Source organism: Kogia breviceps, chromosome 11 (assembly GCF_026419965.1).
Source record: "Kogia breviceps isolate mKogBre1 chromosome 11, mKogBre1 haplotype 1, whole genome shotgun sequence".
NCBI classification, from domain to species: Eukaryota; Metazoa; Chordata; class Mammalia; order Artiodactyla; family Physeteridae; genus Kogia; species Kogia breviceps.
The window spans coordinates 101,670,988-101,691,609 of record NC_081320.1 but is presented as its reverse complement, the minus strand read 5'-3'; the positions used below and the strand labels follow the sequence as shown (position 1 = coordinate 101,691,609).

The window sequence follows — 20,622 nt, the reverse complement described above, 5'->3', positions numbered from 1 at the left end:
CAGCTTCGAAGTTCCTGCGGAAATCTCTGCGCAGGCGTCGGGCCAACACTATGGCATGGCCGGTGGCAATGGGAAGAAATGATGAATTCAAGATTCTACAGAGGCCCGTGTCGAAGGACGCGGGCGTGGATCCTCCCCTGCCTTTCCTCTCCGCATCCTGCCCCCTCGTAGACGCCGGAGGAGAGGGACCTGGGATTCTAAACCGTGTGGGCCAAGCATCTGTCATAAGCAGAAGCAGTGGAGCAGGAGGAAGGGAATCTAAATCCTCGTCATAGACCCACTGCCAACTAACACCGGACTCGGGCGGTCCGCTTCCTTTGCAATAAAATGATGCTGATCCCCATGCTTTCTCAGACCCATTCGGCTCACTTTCCAGTCTTTTATTCCAAATGCCTACGTCACAGGTTACCATGGTTTTAAATAAACTCCGTGTCAGAAACAAAAAGGTTGGGGGAAATGTGGACACCGAGACAGACACACCGGGAGAGGCCATGTGAAGTTTGGAGTAAGGCTGCCCTAGGCCCGGGGACCCCCAGGAGCTGGGAGACGGGTCTGGAACAGGGGGCCCTGAAACACCCTGAGGTGGGACTTCTGGATCCAGAACCGGGAGGAAACCCACCTCTGTCGTCGAAGCACGCGGTGTGTGGTTCTTGTCAGAGCAGCTCTAGAGAAAAATACAGCAGCCGAGACCCAAATCCTCACTCCGTATTTCCCTCTGTACCTACTGGATACATACAACGCCGTCCAAATCACAGAGGAAAAAAGCTGGAGGATGGTAATGATATCCCATTTTTCCAAGAAAAAATACACATGCATATGTGTCTGTGTCTTTGTGTGTCAACTGTGTTTTTACGTGAGTCATGTGGGTTTATATGTGAATTGTGTTTCCGTGAGGATTCAGAAAGGGGGGCTGTCCCCACCGATATCGTTAGTTTGCAGGAGGCTGTGAGGGTCAGCGAAGTTTTCAGTGAAACCCCCTGCACACACCTGCACTGTCTTACTGCCATGAGCACACGTTACTTTAAAATTCTGAATCGAGTAAAGACTTCCGCAAAGAAGGGAGCTTTAGCGCAAGGACCTCCAGGCTCCTCAGCCCAAGGTCACGTTCCCGTGGAGTCCCACAGCCTCGCGGCCGTTGGGCCAGCTCCCGGCCCCCCCAGGACTCCAGGACGTCCCCTACAGAGACCAAGGGCCGCGGGCACCTGTCTGCTGCTTCTCAGCAAACCACAGCCACAAGCATGAGCTTCCCCAGCACCCCTGCGCCCCACGCAGCTTTTCCCGTGACCCTGAGTCCCCTAGGACACACCTCCGCAGCCTCGCTTCAGCCCATCTTACTGGGAAGCGTCCATACCGGCCCCAGGCACCACCTGCAGAGATGGACCCCAGCACCGTCCTAACTCAGGCAGCACAGAATCCCTTCCCTCATATCCTCCTTTAGCCAAAAAGCCCGTGAACCCCCCCCCACCGTGGGAGATGGGAGAGAGGGCGCCTGCCCCACCACCTGAATCCCAGCTCAGCCTCAGGTTGGGCCCTCTGCAAACCGGGCGGCCCCCTGGGCTGGGACCCCCGAGCATCAAAGCCCTGAGGTCAGGCCCCCGCTGGCTTCGTCTGGGGCTGACGCTGTTGGGGTTCCCACTTCTGTGTTTATTTGTCATTATTAACCAAGGTCGTCAAAACAGTCCAAATGGCTTGCAGGTGTCGAGCTCAGACCTACGAAGAGAGGCGAGGGCATTCTTTGACGGGCAGCCAGCACCGTACATAATCATCTCACTTAACCCTCCAGACCACCAGCCCCTCCCTTTGTACAAGGGGAAGCCAGGAGGGCTAGCTGCCCGGTCCCAGGTCTCTCGGATGCTGAGGCGCCCCCTCTCCCGCCTGGGGGCCACTCAGGTCCAGCCCGCCAACAGCTCCTGTGCCGCGTGTTTCACAACTGACAGCTGTGCACCTTCATTTGACTTTGCTTTTCCTATTTCAGTTCCTACTGAAAGAAAAGCAATTCACAGGTGGCGGCAACAGGCCCCAACACTCTGTTTAAGATAAAGCAGAGCCCCACAGATCCTGTACCCGACCGTTAGTCTGACCGAGACAAATTCCACAAGCAGGACCTGGGACGTCTAAGCCTCGATGTCCTGGTTTCCTGTTGTGACAATAAAAATAACAGAAATCGTCCTAAATGCTTGGCAAGCCTCAACTCACTTATCCTTTCACGGTAAATCCACGGAGTGTGAACTATTCTTACTCTCTGTAAAATTACGCATTTTACAGAGAAAGAAACTCAGAGGGGGAGATTAAGTGACGTTTCCAATTTCATAAAATGAGGAAGAGGTGTAGCCAGGATTAGAGCTTAACTTCTAACTCCCCAGCGCCGGGGCATCAGCACAGCTCCTTAACCCTCAGCATCGCCAGGCCTCGTGCTGGCACCTCATACACACACGCAACGAGACACAGTCTGTGCCCGCCAGGACGCCCTCGTGAAACAGCGCTTTGCGCGTTCCTCGTACATCTGCAAATGGAGATTGACGGCCACACATTCCAAATACGTGAGGTTAGAATCAATGGATGTATTCCACTGCAATTTACTAGAACACGTTGAAAATAAAGTACCTGACACGGAAAACAAACTTATGGTTACCAAAGGGGCAAGGGCGGGAGGGATAAATTAGAAGTTTGGGATTCAAAGATACACACGACTATGCATAGAACAGATAACCAACAAGGACCTGCTGTACAGCACAGGGAACTCTGCTCAATATTTAGGAATAACCCATAGGGAAAAGAATCTGAAAAAGAACAGATGTATGTATAACTGAATCACTGTGTTGTACCCCTGAAACCAGCACAACACTGCAACTCAACTACACTTCAATAAAAAACTAATAATAAAATAAAGTACCGAGCAGATTTCCAAGTCATCTGGCGCCCCAGCGTGGAAGAGAGGGCCAAAACCCAGCAGGGACCGGGGCCGTCCTGTCCCAGGGCCTTGTGCCCGTGCGGGACCCCGGCTCGCCCTGCCGGCCCACCCCCATCTCTCCGCCGTATGGCGCGGTCCCGTCCCAGGGACTCTCCAGAGGCAGGCTTTCCTCGGCTCACAGGGCTAGCGGGCCTCCACGGCACCTCCAGAGCCCGGCCGGCTCCAGACTCAGGCCCCACGGTTTCCTCGTGTACGCACTGAGGTCTGTCGGTCATTTCTTCTGCGACGGCACAACAGGGGTGGGCCCGCCTCCTCACACGCGGTCTCAGAACATTGGCAACTTCGCTTCTTCTCGTTTTTCAGATTTCGTTTTAACTGTAGAAGTGGTGATGGAGTTAAGCCCTCCACCAGCCGCGCCTGCTGGCTGTCCGGAGCCTGTGGCCCCGCCGGCGCCCGCGGCTCAGCGGGGCTCCCGGTTGCAGGCGTGCGGGGAGGCCTGCAAGGCGTGCGCCCTGCTCACCAGCCACCGCCGGAATCGGACGTGGGTTGTTGGATTTTACGTTATTTCTCACTCCTACGAAGAGGAGAACGGTGAAATTCCCCTTAGACAGCAGCAAGGACCCGCACTGTGTGCCCTGGCCTTGATCTGACCTCAAATAAAGGAAAACCAAAGAGAAGAGCCCCTGAGCGGCCTCCAGCCCGTGGGCAGCGAGCCACAGGGAAGCCGTGGAGCGGAGCCCCTCGGTGCCCAGGGATGGGATGCCTCCTCACCGGTGTTCGCAAGACGCCTCCAAGGAAGCGGCCACTGCTTCCCCAAATGTATCAGCAACGGCAACTAACCACCACCATACCTTACAAAGACATTGACAGTGTTAGAATGTGTCCTGCAATGCGATTTTTAATCCAATCTGAGTATTTCTGCTCCACGGTTAACCATTTTTCAGAGCCTCCGTAATGCTGGTGAGCGGAGACGCCCCCAAGAAAGTGGTTTTCTACTTTCTCCTTAAAACCAGAGGGGACGGCCAAGGCACTTTATGTATCTGTGCAACAAACACAGAGGGCTCGGATTCTAGCCCCCAGAGAAAGGAAACGCGTGTTTACTGGATCCCGTTACACGCCCAGCCCAGCAAAAAGCACCTTCCGCCACGAAGATCAGTGATTTCTCACGGCTGCACGGCCATCGTGATTCCCTGTTTTCAGACGAGAACTGCTGACATTCAGAGAGGTCTGTTCGAGAACCTGTCTCGGGAGCTGGAAGACAAGGGTTGGAGTTTACTGGGGAAGGGCCTCCGTGGGGAGGTGGGGCGGCCGGCGGGACAGGGAGGCATCCTCTGGCTGCGGGGGGAGCAGCTGGGGCTCTCGGTGCAGCCAGAGCCTCGGAATCCCTGAGCTGAAGGCGAGATCACTGCAGAGGTGGGCACCAGCTGCCCCCCACAGATGTCGCTGTGCAAAAAGCCCCAGGACAGAGCCCGCGGCTGGAAGGGCAACCGCCGAACACAGCCGGGGCTTCCCTCCAAGGTGACCAAGTGACTGGGTCGCGAGGCAGGGAGAGGAAGGCTGATTAGCGAGCCGGCCGCCTGGCCTCAAGCCCTGTCCTCCAGGTGGCCTCCTCTTTCTAAAAACCACCAGCAATTCTTGATGGAAGGTGCAAAATTGTTTTGACAATTTAATGACAATAAATGCCAAATGGTCACCGTTTCCCCTTCAGTGGACAACGATCATTGCTCCCGTCTCATCCGAGAGGAACCAAGGGAGTCTTCTTCCCGGCAAAGGCTGCTCAGGAGCGGAGGCCAGGCCGAGGCTGCGGCAGTCGGAGCCTCCCCGGCCCCGTCCGGCCCGCTCTTCCGGACTTCTTGGCAGGGTTTCTCGGAGCAGCCTCACCTCACAGGTGTGCCAGAACGAGCGAGGGCCAGGCCATCGATGCAAGGAACCTGACGGCCTCGGTCAGTGCCTTTCCTAAAGGACCCGTGACGCTGAGGCAACTCAGCAGAACCACGAACGCACAGGAGGAGGCCCCAGGGCCCCAGGACGGGCCGGGGCTGCAGGTGTAGGAAGACCAGGGCTCTGCAACCTCCTGCCCACCCCTGGGCGGATGGACACGGAGCGGAAGGGCTGACACCAAGACAACTAACACAAGACAGCTGATTCTCTGGGTTCCTGTAAGGAGAGGACGGCATAAGGTAAGTCGGGGCCCGAGGACCTACTGTACAGCACAGTAGGGAACTAAACTCAGTATCATGTAATAACCTGCAAGGGAAAAGAATCTATAAAAGAATACACATATATATGGGTAACTGAATCACTTTGCTGTACACCTGAAACTGACACAACATTGTAAATCAACTATATTTCAATAAAAATTTAAAAAAATAAGTGGGTGGGGGGGACCAGATTGTGAGGCACTAGGTTCTTCCCACTGCCTACACCTAAGATTTGTTTAATGGTGAGCCTTAATAGAATAGGGTTAATGTAGAACATTAAAGCTAAAGTTTTTAAAAGTCCAGTAGACCTCTTACGTTTGAGCAGTCGGATCGTGTATTTGTCTTCTACTGCTGTGTAACAAATAGCACGAGCATCACAGCCCACACCAACATCTGTTTCCTGTCTCACAGTTTCCATGGGTCAGGAGTTCAGCCCATCCTAATGGCCCTCTGCTCAGGGTCTGCCAAGGCTGGAATCCGGATGTCCACTGGCTGTGTCCTCATCTGAAGGCTCAGCTAGGGAAGTACCACCTGCAGGTCCCTCTGGCTGTTGACAGAGTCCATCCCCTTGTGGCTGTCTGACAAGGTCCCTCGTTCCCTTGGCTGTCAACCGGAGACCACTCTCAGCTTCTAGAGGTCACTCCCGGGTGCTGGTTCATGGCCCCTGCGCGGTCAGTTCACACCTGGCCCATTCTTCAAGGCCAGCGGGAGACTCTGTGACGCTGGAGTCTTACATAATGTAAAGGTGTCATGGCAGTGAGTATCCTATCACCTGTCTTATGACATAACCTTGTCCGGGAAGTGACTATCCCACCATAGCCCCAGGCGCTCCCATGCTCACGGGGAGATTATGCAGGTCTGTACACCTGCGTAAGGCAGGGATCTTGGGGCCAGCTCAGAATTCTGTCCACCTGAGATGCTCATCATTTTGCCTTAGAAAATGTCTTCCTAGATGTTAGCTTACCTCCCAGAGCTAGACTGTCTCGCCTTCATGGGAAAAAACACATATTTAACCAGTTACCTCTCTCAAGGCATAGTTCAGAGCATCAGGCTTTTACATTTATAAGCAATGTTTCTATCTGCACATAAAAGTTGTTATTCATGCACACATGTTTTTATTTCTTTAAATGGGAATTTGGTACCATTTTGTCAAGAGAGAGTTCTTTCCTTCAAAGGAACGTAGTAGATTCTTTGCTGAAACTTTACCTGGGGACTGACGCCATACAAGCCATCTCTTATTTGAAATAAGAGAAAAGGGGAAATGTTTGGGAATCGTGCAACTTTCAGTCAAATAGAATTTTTTTTTACTATTGATGTTGTCAAACTTTAAAAAATAATCTAGAAAGTAACTGAAAAATAAATAGCAGAGATCAAAGAAGAATCAAAGAAAGGTAAAATCACCTGCCTGTTGTGTAAATTTGCCAGTTTCCTTTGGAGTTTCAACTCTCCAGAGTCCAAAGTATTGACCCTCTGCTCAAGTATAGAGCTTTCGGCCGCAGGGGAGGCGCTATGATAAAAGCCTATTTTTTTTTTTTTTTTAAAGAGCTAGTTATATTTGGAAAACACGCTGTTAAAAATTGGCCACTCACATTGGCCTGAGTATGATCAGCCCTTTTTCTTAATTCAGAATTTTTTGTGTATAAACAACTCATCCCATCATTTTCAGCAAAGGAATAAAAGTTCTCCTCTCTCAAAACCTTACCCGGGGTGGGGAAGTGCCCCCCACAGATCTAGGGCGGGAGAGGCTCACGGCCTCGCGCCTCTCTCCCTGCCAGGAGGCGATGAAGTTTTTTCTCTCGAATCGTGAACACACTCTGCCCAACTCCCTGCACAGATACTGATTTTGCTCCCAATTCCTTATGTTTTTGCATCAAATTAAATGAACCGGTTGAACGCTGACAGGCCACAAATCAATAGCAGAACGAAATCCTTGAAATATTCATGTGCTGGTTACTCTTGGGACCAGCGTTCACAAGGAGAGATGAGATTGCCTGCCAGGATATTTGGAGATGCGTCTGCTTCAGTATCTGGATTCTTCCTCCTTCTCGCTTCAGGATGTCCTCACGTCAGCTGTGCTCACCCACTCCTGCTCGGAAGACAATAACCTAGAATTTGGAGACCAGGGAGTCTCAACTTATCTGACTTGCAAATAGGGGTGATGAAGAAAGGGGCTGTGAGCCCACCCCGAGCTTGGCTCTGATCAAGTATTCAGAGTCAAACATAAACTAGGGCGATGCCGGCATCAGCGAATGTTTCTCAGGTAACATGTGTAAGAGTCCCACCTACGCCCTCCCAAACGTCACAAGAGGCTCACAGGAGCCCAGAGATGAATTAAGATGCTCGTGGTCCAGACAAGCGGGCAAATAAGTCATTGTCCTCCGTACCCCGCCAGGTTCCTGGGCACTTCTCGTGAGCCCGGGGGCGCTGTGCTTCCTCTCCGACCCTCGGTGCTGACAACCAGGCGCACAGGGCCAGGCGAGACAGGGGTGCCCACGCTCTCCCTTTCCTTCTGTGACCTCCACGGAATCCGCAGTTGTGTGCTATATGCGTCCGTGTGTTTCCGATGTCGGTTTGCATGCACTTTTTTCTCTTTTTGTTTGAATTAATATTTTCATTTTGATTTTTGGAAGAACTAATTTTTAAGCCATCTCTAGTGATCCTTAATTTTTTATTTTCATTTTGCCTTTATATTTGTCAGTTTCTCCCTTACACTTTATTTGGAAATTATTCAGCTATTCATTTTCTACTTTCTTCAACTGAATACTTGTTTATTAAGTAATCGTGTTTCAACGTGTACATTTAAGGCTCTGAGTGTCCTGTAGCTACTCGGCTGCATAGTGCATTCATTGTTGTTCAAAACAAAACATTTCATATTTCAATTTTATTTTTAAAACATAAATACCTAGAATTATTCTCACAATAAAAATTCTATAAATAAACCATATTCTATGGAAACAATGACTAAGTAAAAAATAATGAAGGAAGTTTTTTTTAAAAAACTAAATTTCACCACTCTGAAATGACCATCTACTACTTGTAGATAATTATCCTTCCTGTGTCCTTGTGCACAGACATGCGCACACACACAATGTTATGTAAATGGGATCATATCATGACTGCTATGACTTTTTAAGAAATATAAGTTTGATTTCCAAATATATGGTTTTAGAGGGGGCATAGGTCATTTTTCATTTTTAATCAATCATTTTACTGTACAATTATCAGCAAAGATGGTTTTTATTATATAAATTCCTTGCATTTATTGAGAATTCTTTTTTGGACCAGTTATAAATATTGTTTTAATCTTTTATTTGTCAGTGAACATGTACATCCTCTGTTTGTTGCTGACATGTGTGTGTATATAATCAAGATTAATTGCATTATTTAAATAATCTATAATTTTACTTTTATCAACTTCATCTAACAGTTTCTGAGAAACACTTGTAATAACTCCCATTCTGATTATGGATTTTTCAATTTCTACATGCAGTTCTGTTGAATATTGTCATATATTTTGCAAGACTATGAAGTTAGGTGCATACAAGTTTGTAACTATGGTCAGTTACTGATAGATTGTTTCTTTTATGATCCACTTTACCCATAACTTTCCCTAAAAATGTATTTCATTCCATATTAAAGTAGATATATTAATTTTGCTTCAGTTAATATTTTTCTGTATACATTTTCCCATGATTCTCAACCTTGTATTTTATTTAATAATTATGCTTTAAGCATGTCTCACAAATCGCATATAGCAGATTTTTCTATATCAAGTCTCTGTCTTTTAGACAAAACATATGTGCATTTTATGGTTTCAGGTATTGTGATGACTGATATATTTCTATTACCACCTTATTCTGTATTTCCCATTTACTGTTTCCGAATTTTTCATTCGATTTCTCCTTTTCTGCCTTCTCTTAGATGAATCATTTTCTTTCAATCCTTATTTTCTTCTACTTGGAAGTCTTATATTACATTCTGTTATTTTAGTGATTACCTTCATATTTTCCAACTTGCATACCTTTTGCATTTTTCTAACAAAATACACAGTTGGTCAGTTTCCACGTACTCCCTCCAAATAAGAGGAACTCATTATTTTCCTGTAAATTCCCTCTCCCAAATTCCATGTTATTATCGTCCAGTAGTTCACTCAGTCCAGCATGCATTACACTTATGACAAAGTATCTATTTCATTTCCATACCAATGTGATTTGCTTATTTCTTTACTCACTATTGCTGCTTTCTGCCACTTCTTTCCACCTAGGTTTGGTTGTCTCCTTGCTGAAGTACATCCTTTAGTAGCTCTTTCACCAGGTCCCTTTTGTGTGACTGAAGGTGCTGTCATGTTGCCCTCACTGTGAATGCTAATCACATTTTAAGTGACGTACGGTTGGGCCCCTGGATTCAACCAACCTCAGATCAATCTGCAGCTGCTGGTGAATCCGCAGATGTGGACGGAACCCAGGCTGTGGAGGGCCAGCTGTACTATGCCGTTTTATACAAGAGACCTGAGCACCCTCAGATTTTGGGATTCCTGGAACTAATCCCCTGGGATACCAGGGGACCCCTGTGTCACCTGCTCGCGACCCTTTGAAGACATCCCCACGTCATCTTCCGCCATCTGTCGCTGATAATGAGGGAACAGCTTTCATTTTTATTGTTATTCCTTTGTAGGTGATTTGGCGTCCCCTCCCCCTCAGGCTGTGAGATTCTCTTTGTCCTTGATATTGTTACAATGTCCCTGTATACGTTTGTCTTCATCTATCCTGCTTAGGACTCAGAATATGGGAAGAAGACACGTGAAGCGTACCCGCCGTCCTCCCTCTGGCTCCTCAGTGCCTCTGCACACGTGTTATCTGTCGCTGGAACAAGCTGCCTGCTCACCCCCACAACGGGCTTTCCTTCACACTGGGGGTGTAGTAAAATTCGAAGATTTCATTGAGTCCTCCTTTTCCCTTGCTCTGCTTCGGGGCAGGTTCGGGGTAGGGAGCCGGTACGGGGCTGTCAGAGTGCTGTTCCTCTGCTTGGGCACCCATTTCAGAGTTTATGAGTGAGACGCTGTTCGATTACTGCCAGTTAATACTTTTGCAATTTTTGTTTTTCTCCTTTAGGTATTTCACTTGGCGCTGGCGCTGGCGCACGGGAATTCTAAGATTTAGCTTCCCTCCTCCATCTTCCACTCAAGTTTCCCTGGGTTACTTTCAGAGTTTAACAAAAAGTGTGCGTTTTCTGTCTCCGATTCCTCTGGTAAGATCCTCAAGGGCAGAGACGCCATAGCCCACTACCTTTGACTCTTTCCCTGCCAACCCTCTTACAGGACCCTAAGTAGATCAGACACTTGGAGGACGTGATTACCCAACTGGATAGCATTCTTAGGAAGTATGCTAAGAATTATCTGGACTCGGACACGGTTAGCGGTGAGTGACGTAGAGGACAAAGGCGGTCACCTGGCCGCCACGCGCACCTGACCTGGCGAGGAAAGATGGCGCTCAGAGAGAAGAGCCTGGACCTCTTGCATCCAAGGTCTTTCTGCTGAGAACACCGCCCTGCAGGTCAGTTCTCCTTGGCACAGGCATCTGCAGGAAGAGGTCAGCCTGATTTGTGCCACTTAATAACCAGTCCAGCAGTGACTCCCAGCTCCTGCCCAGGCCCCCACTGGGCTAAAAGAAGGGATTCAAAGTACATCTGGGCAGCCTAGCCAGAAGGAGGCTGGTCAAGGGTGTGGCTATTTTGATCGAAAATGGAAGACAGATCACTCAGAACCCAAACACTGTACATTGGTAAGATACACGAGAGTTCATAATAATTTCAGTTCTTTAGGAAGGCGGCGTGTGAGCGCACACACGTGCGCGCGCCACGTTCTCTGGGAAACTTGATCAGAGTCAAGAGTTCCAGGATTCAGAAACTCGCTGTCGTGATTTACGCTGTTCACGGTATACATTATACTTCGAGAAGTGCTCCTCCGTCTTCCCGACATGCTAAGTGCGAACACGTTTCCTAATCAATGTCTCTTCAAGTTATCTGCCCAAACTGAAGGGCACTGCCTTCTGTATTACACCCCATCCACACAATCCATGATATCAGACCACAGCTACATTTATCATTTTACTATAGACAATTTTACCAGGAAGTGGGCCTGCTCAGGACCCAGGAGGCCTGAGTGCTCCATCCTCTGTCCGGGCTACAGATTCCTTATCAGAGAACGGGGTCTCTGGCTGGGAGACCTCTCTGGTCCCCCACCCCCAGTGCTAAGACTCTGACCATCTGCTGATCTGCCCAGCGGATGTCAAGAGGTCAGTAAATTCTAGTTCCCATGGTCCCAGGCATTGAGACGGAAGTCCCCTTGCTACGGAAAATGCCACCCCGTGTGGTGCAAGCTGTGACGTTTCTCTGACAGTTACAACACTAACTGCAGCCGTATCATCTCACCCTTACGGCTGCTGACAACGCACGGTGCACCGTGAAAGGACACAGTAAAAACACATCCCCCTCGTCCTGGCAACGAGCTCCTTCGTTTTCACTCATCCGACAGATATACTTATAATGGGCTTTATCGTCCCCAATATTCCAAGCCGTGTTCTAAGTACCGTGGGGAAAACCGAGACGACCCGGACGCGCCCTTCCCGTTAAACAGGGCGTCCCCGTGGTGCGGTTGGTGAGGGCGTCGTTTGCCTTCGTTGCTCTGGAGGAATCACCAGGAGTGCTCGCGTTACCCCCCTAAAGAGTCCCAGCTGGACGGCGACTTAGATGGGTCACCTCACCTTGAACGAAGACCCCTCGTCCAGAGCAGGAAGCAGAGGACACGCGATGATGAAGCTTGAAAGGGAAAGTTGGTGCTGGGGGAGCAGGACGGCGGGACACGTCCAGGCACAGGGACGTGCAGAGCGGAGAGGACGCCGCCCAGCAGAGGCAGGGACGGCAGCGGAGGAAGCAGTGCTTGGAGCCTCCAGGTTTGGGCTGGTTTACATCACACAAGCCAACAGTGACGAGCTTCGGGGAGGCACGGACACCCTCATCCAGTTAGAGGGTGGGGACAAAGCGGCCCCCAGACCAGCGGAGGACGTCGCGTGAGCCCTGTGACCCCACTGATCGGGGGACGACACGTGCCTCAGTGGGTGGCTACGAGGAAGTCAAGAGGGCAGGGCACTCGGAGGGAAACAGTGTCTCCACCACTTCAGAGAGGGGCTTACGGGGCGGGTGAGCGTCGGGCACCTGGAGGTCAAGGGCCGGTAGACGAGAAAGGTGATGCTGCAGAAAAGGAGAAGCGGCCAAACACAGAAGCTGCTTCTACACGTTTAGATGTCATATAAACGGTCCACATGATCAGTATTTCCGGAAATCTTGCATATCATAGGTACCAAATAAATGTAAATACGACTGAATGCAATAATCATAACATACACATCGAAACCTTGGGATTTCAGACCAGCCCACCTGAGATCCGAGGGGACCACGGCTCAGAAGGGCTGCAGCAGGCATCCACTGGGACCCAAGGGTCTCCCGGCCCCTGGCTTCCTCTTCACCACACAGGGGCTTCTCGGACTCTGAGAAGTGTCAAGTCAGACTATCCTGGGGGCTTTTTCCTTTTTTCAGAGGCGACTAATTCCGTCGCTCTGCACCGCAGTCTTCCCAGACTTCTGACACGTCGATTTTTGTAACACGCATCTTAGACTCGGTGTGGTGTGTGGCATTAAATACGTGTGTGATTACCAGGAATTGCAATTAACTTTGCTTTGAAAACTTCCAGCACCCCTTGGGATGATTGGAGGCGTGGCAGGGTTTAGGAATCACTTCTCAAGCCCCTCCACTAATTCTGCTGGAGGGTGTGACGGGCATGAGAACGCACCTGACGGCGTTTCACCGCCCGATCTGGGAGCGCTGCTCTGAAGCGTCTCATAAGACCCTGGCACACCTGTGCAGGATCCCATGTGCGTGCGCTCCGGGCTCATACGGGGGGCTGGGAGCGCACAGCTGAGGGGCAAGCAGAGCGGGGGAGACGCCGGAGCAAGGCGGGGAAGAGAGGTGGGGGGGAAGAGGCTGGGGCCGCTCTAGCCTCGGGGCGGAAGGCGGAAAGCTCCCATTTCTCTCCAAAGCTTCCACCCCTTACCCGTGAACTGAATGAACAATTTCACTAAACACACAAATAAGGAGGAGCAGTTAATATCCGCTTTAATAAATAATCTTTGAGCACCTTCAACATGCCAGACGCTGCCTCGGGTGCTGGGGTGGAGGGGCGACTGGGAGAAACGGGAAGCTAAATCAGCCATAATGCTGATCCTGAAGGGGCCCCTCCGCGGCCCACATGTATAATTCAAGGCAGGCGGGCTGCGTCTTAAAAGAGGAAGAGATGTTTATCCCCAGCTGGGATCCATCGGGGAGAACGCGGCATTTCATCTGCATCTTGAAGACAGAGGGGGCTTTCAGCTCCGCAGCACTTCGCAGACACAAAGAGCAACGCAGAAAGGCAGGGAAGCGGGGAAGCGGGGCGCGTTCCAGGACAGCGACAGGGCCGACCGCAGAGGGGCTGCTGGGGAGCGGGGCGGGGCGGGGGAGACACGCGGGGTGGGGCCGGCCACCGCTGCACGCACGCACGCACGCACACACGTGCACAGGCACGCGCACAGACACACGCACGCACGCTCACAAGCGTGCACACGCTCATGTGCTCCCACACAGGCAGTCACACTCGCGTGCGTGCTCTCAGTCCCCTGCCCGGCTGCACTCGCGGTCACACGCGCGCCCTCTTGCTGCGGGGGGAGACCCCCGTCCAGAGCAGCGAGGCTCGCAGCCCCCTGGTCAGCACCCAGGAGCCTCGCCCTACAGCTCCCGTTGAGAAAGCGGAAGCTCTTGGGGTAGAATAGGAGATACTTGGTAGAGAGGCACTAAGAGGAGAACGGCAGACGGCTCTAATGAGGGTCTTGGGCAGGAGGTTAAATTAACTCTCAGAGGCCGGACGTGCCTCCTTTGTGGATCCCTGCGGAGGAGGCGAACCGAACCCAAGCCTGAAAAGGCCCTGCCCACCCCTCCCACCCCTCCGCAGGGTCCTCGGACCCCTCCCTGCCTCCCTCCCCTCGCGGCTGAATCCGGGATTCGAGGCCCTCGGGGCAGGGAGCAGAGGCCCTACTGGCAGGCACACAAGGGCACCTGGGCGTGACCGAGCCCTCTGGGGCCGGGAGGTCCCTGGTGAGGAGACCCCCGGGCAGCAGCCTGTTTCCCGCGAACCCTCCTCCCCCAGCTTGGCTCTATGAGGTCTGCACCCGTCCCTGGACGGGCCCTCAGGGTTATGGGGGCCGATCTTACAAAGTCCCGGACACCTGCATGGAGATGCACCCACGGAAGGAACCGCACGAGCGTCTCAGACTCTCCCCTCGACGCCCGCGAGAAAGAGGCTCAGGCTATACAAGCTCACTTCTCCATCCACCCACAACCAGAACATACACGCTACACACACTACTGAAATATAAGTGGGTTCAGACAACGCGATCACGAAAAAGAGAGAAACATGGCACAGGAAAAATAGAAGCCAGTCTCATGTACAAACACCAAAAGGCTAAACAAAATATGCTAAACTGAGTGTAGAATATACTGAAAATGTCAAATAAGGTTTATACCAATAATGCAGGGATGGTTCCCATTCAAAAATATTATTGTAATTTACCACATTAATATATTAAAGGAGAAAAAACGTATAACCGTCTTAACAAATGCACAAACAAATTGTTTGGTAAAATTCCAAACCCATTAGAGATTTTTTTAAACCCCGTGACTAAAACAAGAGACCTTCCTTAGTGGGGGAAAGGAGAGCCGCTAATAACCCAGAGCAAACGTCACAGTTCACGCCGAAACGTCAAAGTTAGTTTAGCGCTTGCACGTGTCTTTCTATACAGAACTATCCTTGTATAGGAGGTTCTAGACAGCTGAATAACAAAAGAAATAAAAAAGATAATTGGAAAGAAGGAAATTAAACTGTCATTATGCAGAGAGGTACGGCTATGAATACATAAAATCAAAATAATTTCCAGACACCATTTTAGAACCAGTTGAAGAGTTCAGCAAGGTTGCTGGATGCAAGATCAATGCAGCAAAATCAGTTACACAAGCAACAAACAGAAAATGCAATTTTTAAAAGATACCACTTATTTCTCGGACACTGATTGGGACACAACAAAGGACCCAGAGGCCAGCTTGCAGAGGGTCCCGTGGGCTGAATTTGGAATAATTTGAACAGCAAAATGAATAATGACACAGTGGACTGTAATCGTCGGAAGTCAAAAGAATTCATTAATCTATTCCGATACTAAAGTTATGTAAGAGTGGGGAAGAAGGTCTTCAGGGTAGGAGAATGCTGATAACGAGAAAAGAAAGAAACGATCGAATCGAAAATCACTACTCTGCTTCCAGCACAGATTTAGCAGTGGAAGCTAAAATCACCAGGTGCGAGACTGTGGGGGAACAGGATTTCACGAAGCCTCAGAGAATCACTCCCAGAGCACTCGTTCATTCCAACAGGGCAAGATGCCTTTATAATGGAGGCAACTGGCAGCTGGCACCTGAACCAAGTGGGCGAGCCCCCCACGCCAGTAATGAGACAAACTGACACCAGGTGGCGGCCTCTGTGACGGACGGGGGCCACAGGGCACCTGGCACTCACCGGGCAGCGTGAGTCTGCTGTCCAGCCGGCAGCTCATCAGCTCGGCGTCTCGGGAACAGCTCAGACTGGAGTGTAGTCCTTGGGCGGCTCCTAAATCAGATCAGACAGAGAAACCACGATTAACGTTACGACTGGAAGATGGGCAGCATTTGAATACAGATTACGTAGCGGATAATAGCATTAATGTTAAATTTCCCAAGTGTGATCATTACGTTGTGTTTATGTTTTTGTTCCCCGCTAACGTAAGCTGAAGTGAGGTGCTATGACGTTGGCAAAATGTACATATATATGGGGCGGGGAAGGGAGAGAGAGGGAGAGAAAGCTGGGAGAAAGAGAAGCTCCAGATGTGACAAGATGCTAACAGCTGCTCGACCTGGGTGAAGGCATGCCAGTGTCCGCTGTGTTGTCCTGGTAGCTCTCCTGTAGGCTTTAACTTTTCAAAAAGTAGGAAACGAAAAGATGCTATTTAAATAGCAAAAGGAAGAAAGATCCCTAGTAAGAAATGTAATAAACATTTCAAGGCTCTTCTGGAGCACATTATGCAGCCTCACTGGAAACCATAAAAAGACGCTATAAATGTAAATACGTATTGACACGTATTGACAAATGTATTGACACTTGACTAAATCCCAGCCAGGCCCCTCTGAGCTGGCTTCTCCACTAGCCCTCAACCTGGGCCTAGAAAGACCTGAACAAACACTACCCTAGTTCCTAACAACTCAAGGCCACTTCCAGGTGGTGAGCCTGGGCCTCTTCAAGGGCCTGAGAAAACTCCCAGCTGGTCCGTGTTCCGGCGGACACTGAAGACGGGGCCCCGAGTCCCGGCCTCTGCAGGAGGGCAGGAGCCCCCCCCCAGCAATAAGCACCAGGTGGCAAACCCCGGTGGGCCTCACACGGACCCACCTTCCTGCAGGAGTCACTCCCCGACTCCCCCCTCCCCAGCCCCTGCAGCCCGCACACAAGCGGGGTTCCCAGCAACAACCTGACACCCCAAGCGGTCCGGCGCAGCTCCGCTCTACAACACCCACGCGTCTCAGCAGCAAAATGGTCAGCGGAAAAAGGCAAGTCCATGACGCACTCGCTCAGAATCGTTCGTTTTATTCGTGGATCAAATTTAGCAAAAGTAAACAACTAAACGTTTGAAGACCGTTACCCTTTGAAGAAAAGGCAGGAACTGTGTAACGCAAAACTTAGAAGATGGGTTACCTGTCCCCTGAGGGAGAGGGATCCAGGGTACATCGAGTCCTTCCAAGTTCAGGTACATTCGTGGCGGGTAGAGTTTATTCTTTAAACTGCACGCGTACGTTATACGCACTTGTGTATGGAAAGCACGTTTCCTAGTAATTCTTAAGGGAGGCTGCCCGGTGGCCTTACGGTCGGGCGGTCAGCGGAGGCTCCAGGTCCGCAGGGCCTGCAGGTGTGGTGTTGGATGCAGTGGCCTGACAGGTGAGGCAGAGCCCATCAGAAGAGCTGTAGCAGGTACCACAGCAAACAGCAGGTGTGTTACCATTATTATTTATGTCTTAAAAATGGACAAGTGCTGTGCAGAGCCATCACCTGACCTGCCTACGAGCGAGCCAGCCCTCTTAAATCCTGGGCCTCCCTGCCTCTCCTGTTAGATGTTCCCAGTGGGCAAGACAAGGAGCTAAGAACACTTAAAACACACACACACACACACACACACACACACACACACACACACCACACACCACACACACACACACACACACCACACACACCACACACACACAGACACAACAGACACACACACACAGATACACCACACACACACAGATACACACACACACACCACACACACAGATAGACACAACACACAGACACACACCACACACACACCACACACACACACACAACACAACACACACACACCACACAGACACAACAGACACACAGATACACCACAGACACACCACACACACACAGATACAGACACACACAGACACACACACACACCACACAGACACCACACACACACACACACACAGATACAGACACACACACACAGACACACAGAGAGACACACACACACCACACACACACAGACACACACACACAGAGATACACACACACAGATACACACACACACACACACACACAGAGAATCTGCCAAAGGCTGAAGGCACCAGAGCAGAATCACACCCAGCCCACGCAGAGTCCAGAACGACTTGTCCCAGCCCTGCCGATCCCCACTTGACACCCCAGCCTCAGAGCGCCCACGTCAGGCCTGTGAGAGGGTGCAGCAGGCTGGGTGTGCCCGTGGAAGAGTAGCTCCTAATCCCCGGTGCTGTGAATGTGGCCTTACCCGGAAAAAGGGTCTTTGCAGGTGTGGTCAAGGTAAGGATCTCGAGAAGGGAGAGCAGCCGGGATTGTCCGGGTGGGTGCGCACTGAAGGGAATCGCAGGGGTCCCTCTGGGAGAGGCAGAGGGCCGTCTGACACACAGAGAAGGTGATGTAAAGACAGAGCAGGGGGCGGTGTGAAGATGCTGGCCTCGAAGATGGAGGTGAGGAGGGCGGCCCCACCTGCAGCCTCCGTGGGAAGTGCAGCGCTGCCAGACCCAGGGTCTCAGACCCCCGGCCCCCAAAACTGTGAGAGAGTAAAAAACCTCTGCTGTTTTGAGCCACCCAGCGTGAGGGACTCTGTTGCGCTGGCCCCAGGACACTGACACGGAAGGCGAGAGGGAGACATGGAGAGGCCAATTCCCCTGCAGTGTGCACCAGCCCGCCTGAAGAGCGCGGAGCTGGGGGCTCCGACCTCTCCCCTGGGCAGACGCGCTTGTTCCTTACACAAGTGGGGCCAGAGGACCTCTCAGCGTGGCTCAGAAGCGGGGATCTGGGCTGGGAGGCCAGGCTGCAGACCGGACCGAAGGAAGGAAGAGAAAGGACAGGGAGCTCCGGGTGCAGGCCGGCGGGCACCGGGCTCACAGGCCACCCACCTCCCGGGAGATGTCGCTGCTCCGGGGACGGTACGGAGGTCAGGTCAGGAAGGATGCGGCGGCAGCCATACGTATGCTTTTTAAGTTAATGGACTTCATTTTTTAGACCAGTAAGAGGTCCTGGAACGCAGGGACCACTCCCACGCTGCATACCTCCCAGGTTTCACGTGGGCACGGAGGGCGCTGTGCCACGTACGGGTGATGGCGAGGACCCGGCATCTGGGAAGGGACGGCACTGGAAGGGACAGGCGTGAAGCTTTGGGCCCAGGCGGTGGACAGGCTGCATCTGGACAGTGGGTTTGCGGCCGGAGCACCTTCCTGACAGGCCAGCCCCCCAACGCAGAATGACTACAGAATTTCCTTTTTCTTGTCTTCAATTTAACTGTTGAAGCTCTGTTTCGAGCCTTTCGCTTCCTCTTGCATTCTTCCTGGATCACTGCGTCACGATCCACGGCATCGGGCTGGGGGCAGGCTATTTGGCTCTGCGCTGCCCCTCCTCCCAGGCCGCCCCTGGGGCGTCCCCACCGCGGCCCCGGTGACTCCAGGGTCGTCTCTGCAGCTTCAAAGACCAAACGAGGACAGGAAAGCCCGGCAACCGCCGTGGTCCCTCCGGTGCGCGGCCCCCTCCAGAGGAGCTGCCTGAGATCAGACGCAGGGTCTCCTCCCCCTCTCTGAAGACCACCTCCCCCCGCAAATTCTCTCTCTTCCCTTTAATCTCCCAAGCCTCGGTACACCTCCTTCCATCCTGGGATAAAGCCTCATTCTCCCTACTGTTTGTGCCCCAAATCCTCAATTTCCTCTGCCCGCTCGAGGTTTATCCATGGGGGAGGGAAAAAAGCCAGAAGAATCATGCCGCGTCCGCCTTCCATCCTGGGGTGTCCCCCGCACCCCGAGCTCAGACCAGACAATGGCTTGAAGGAGAGGACGGGGTGGAGAGGGACCACGGGGAAAACGGGACAGACTGACAAGCCCGTGGTGATGGGAGAGGCCTGGCTCCTACTTCAGTCCGTTCTAGGGGGCGGGGTTAGGCCTGGTTGCCTCACCACGGGCTTCAGGACACAGATAAAGATGCCCAGAACCACCTCCTATGTGGCACAAGGAGACCCATGGCAGGGTGCCGTCTGGACTCCAGCAAACACGCGTGGGAGGGACGGGGGGCTCCCAGGAGCCTGTATGTGGAATCTTAAAAGATAATGACACAAACGAAATTATATACAAAACAGAAACAGACTCACAGACTTAGAGAACGAACTTATGGTTACCGGTGGGAAGGGTGGGTGGTCGGGATAAATTGGATTGACACGTACACACTGCTATATTTCAAATAGATAACCAGGGCTTCCCCGGTGGCACAGCAGTTAGGAATCTGCCTGCCAATGCAGGGGACACGGGTTCGAACCCTGGTCCACGAAGATCCCACATGCCGTGGAGCAACTGAGCCCGTGGGTGACAGCTGCTGAGCCTGCACTCTGGAGCCCGCGACCCACAACTACTGAGACCGTGAGCCTAGAGCCCGTGCTCCGCAACAAGAGAAGCCACAGCAATGAGAAGCCCGCGCACTGCAAAGAGTCGCCCCCGCTCGCCGCAACTAGAGAAAGCCCACGCACAGCAACGAAGACCCAACGCAGCCAAAAATAAAATAAATAAGTTTAAAAAAATAAACAAAAAAGTTAACCAACAAGGACCTACTGTATAGCACAGGGAAGTCTGCTCAGTACTCTGTAATAACCTAAATGAATTCTCAAACCTAAAAGAATTTGAAAAAGAATAGACACATATATGTATATATATGTACGTGTATAACTGAATCACTTTGTTGTACACCTGAAACTAACACCACATTGCTAATCAAATATACTCCGATATAAAATCTAAAATTTTTTTTTAATTTAAAAAAATTATTTA

At 51.3% G+C, this 20,622-nt stretch overlaps 1 protein-coding gene across 5 annotated transcripts in view; it reads right to left on the bottom strand.

Moving 5' to 3' along the window:
* The window catches only part of EIPR1 (EARP complex and GARP complex interacting protein 1), a 445,878-nt gene that overhangs the window by 253,226 nt on the left and 172,030 nt on the right, over nt 1-20,622 (bottom strand). For 4 of the 5 annotated variants that reach the window (XM_067008228.1, XM_067008229.1, XM_067008230.1 and 1 more), the window contains exon 8: nt 15,764-15,853. In XM_067008228.1, the coding sequence (XP_066864329.1) occupies nt 15,764-15,853 (90 nt within the window). Of the gene's footprint in view, nt 1-13,339; nt 13,513-15,763; nt 15,854-20,622 lie in introns of those variants that run through there. The other variant, XM_067008231.1, reaches the window with a different exon arrangement.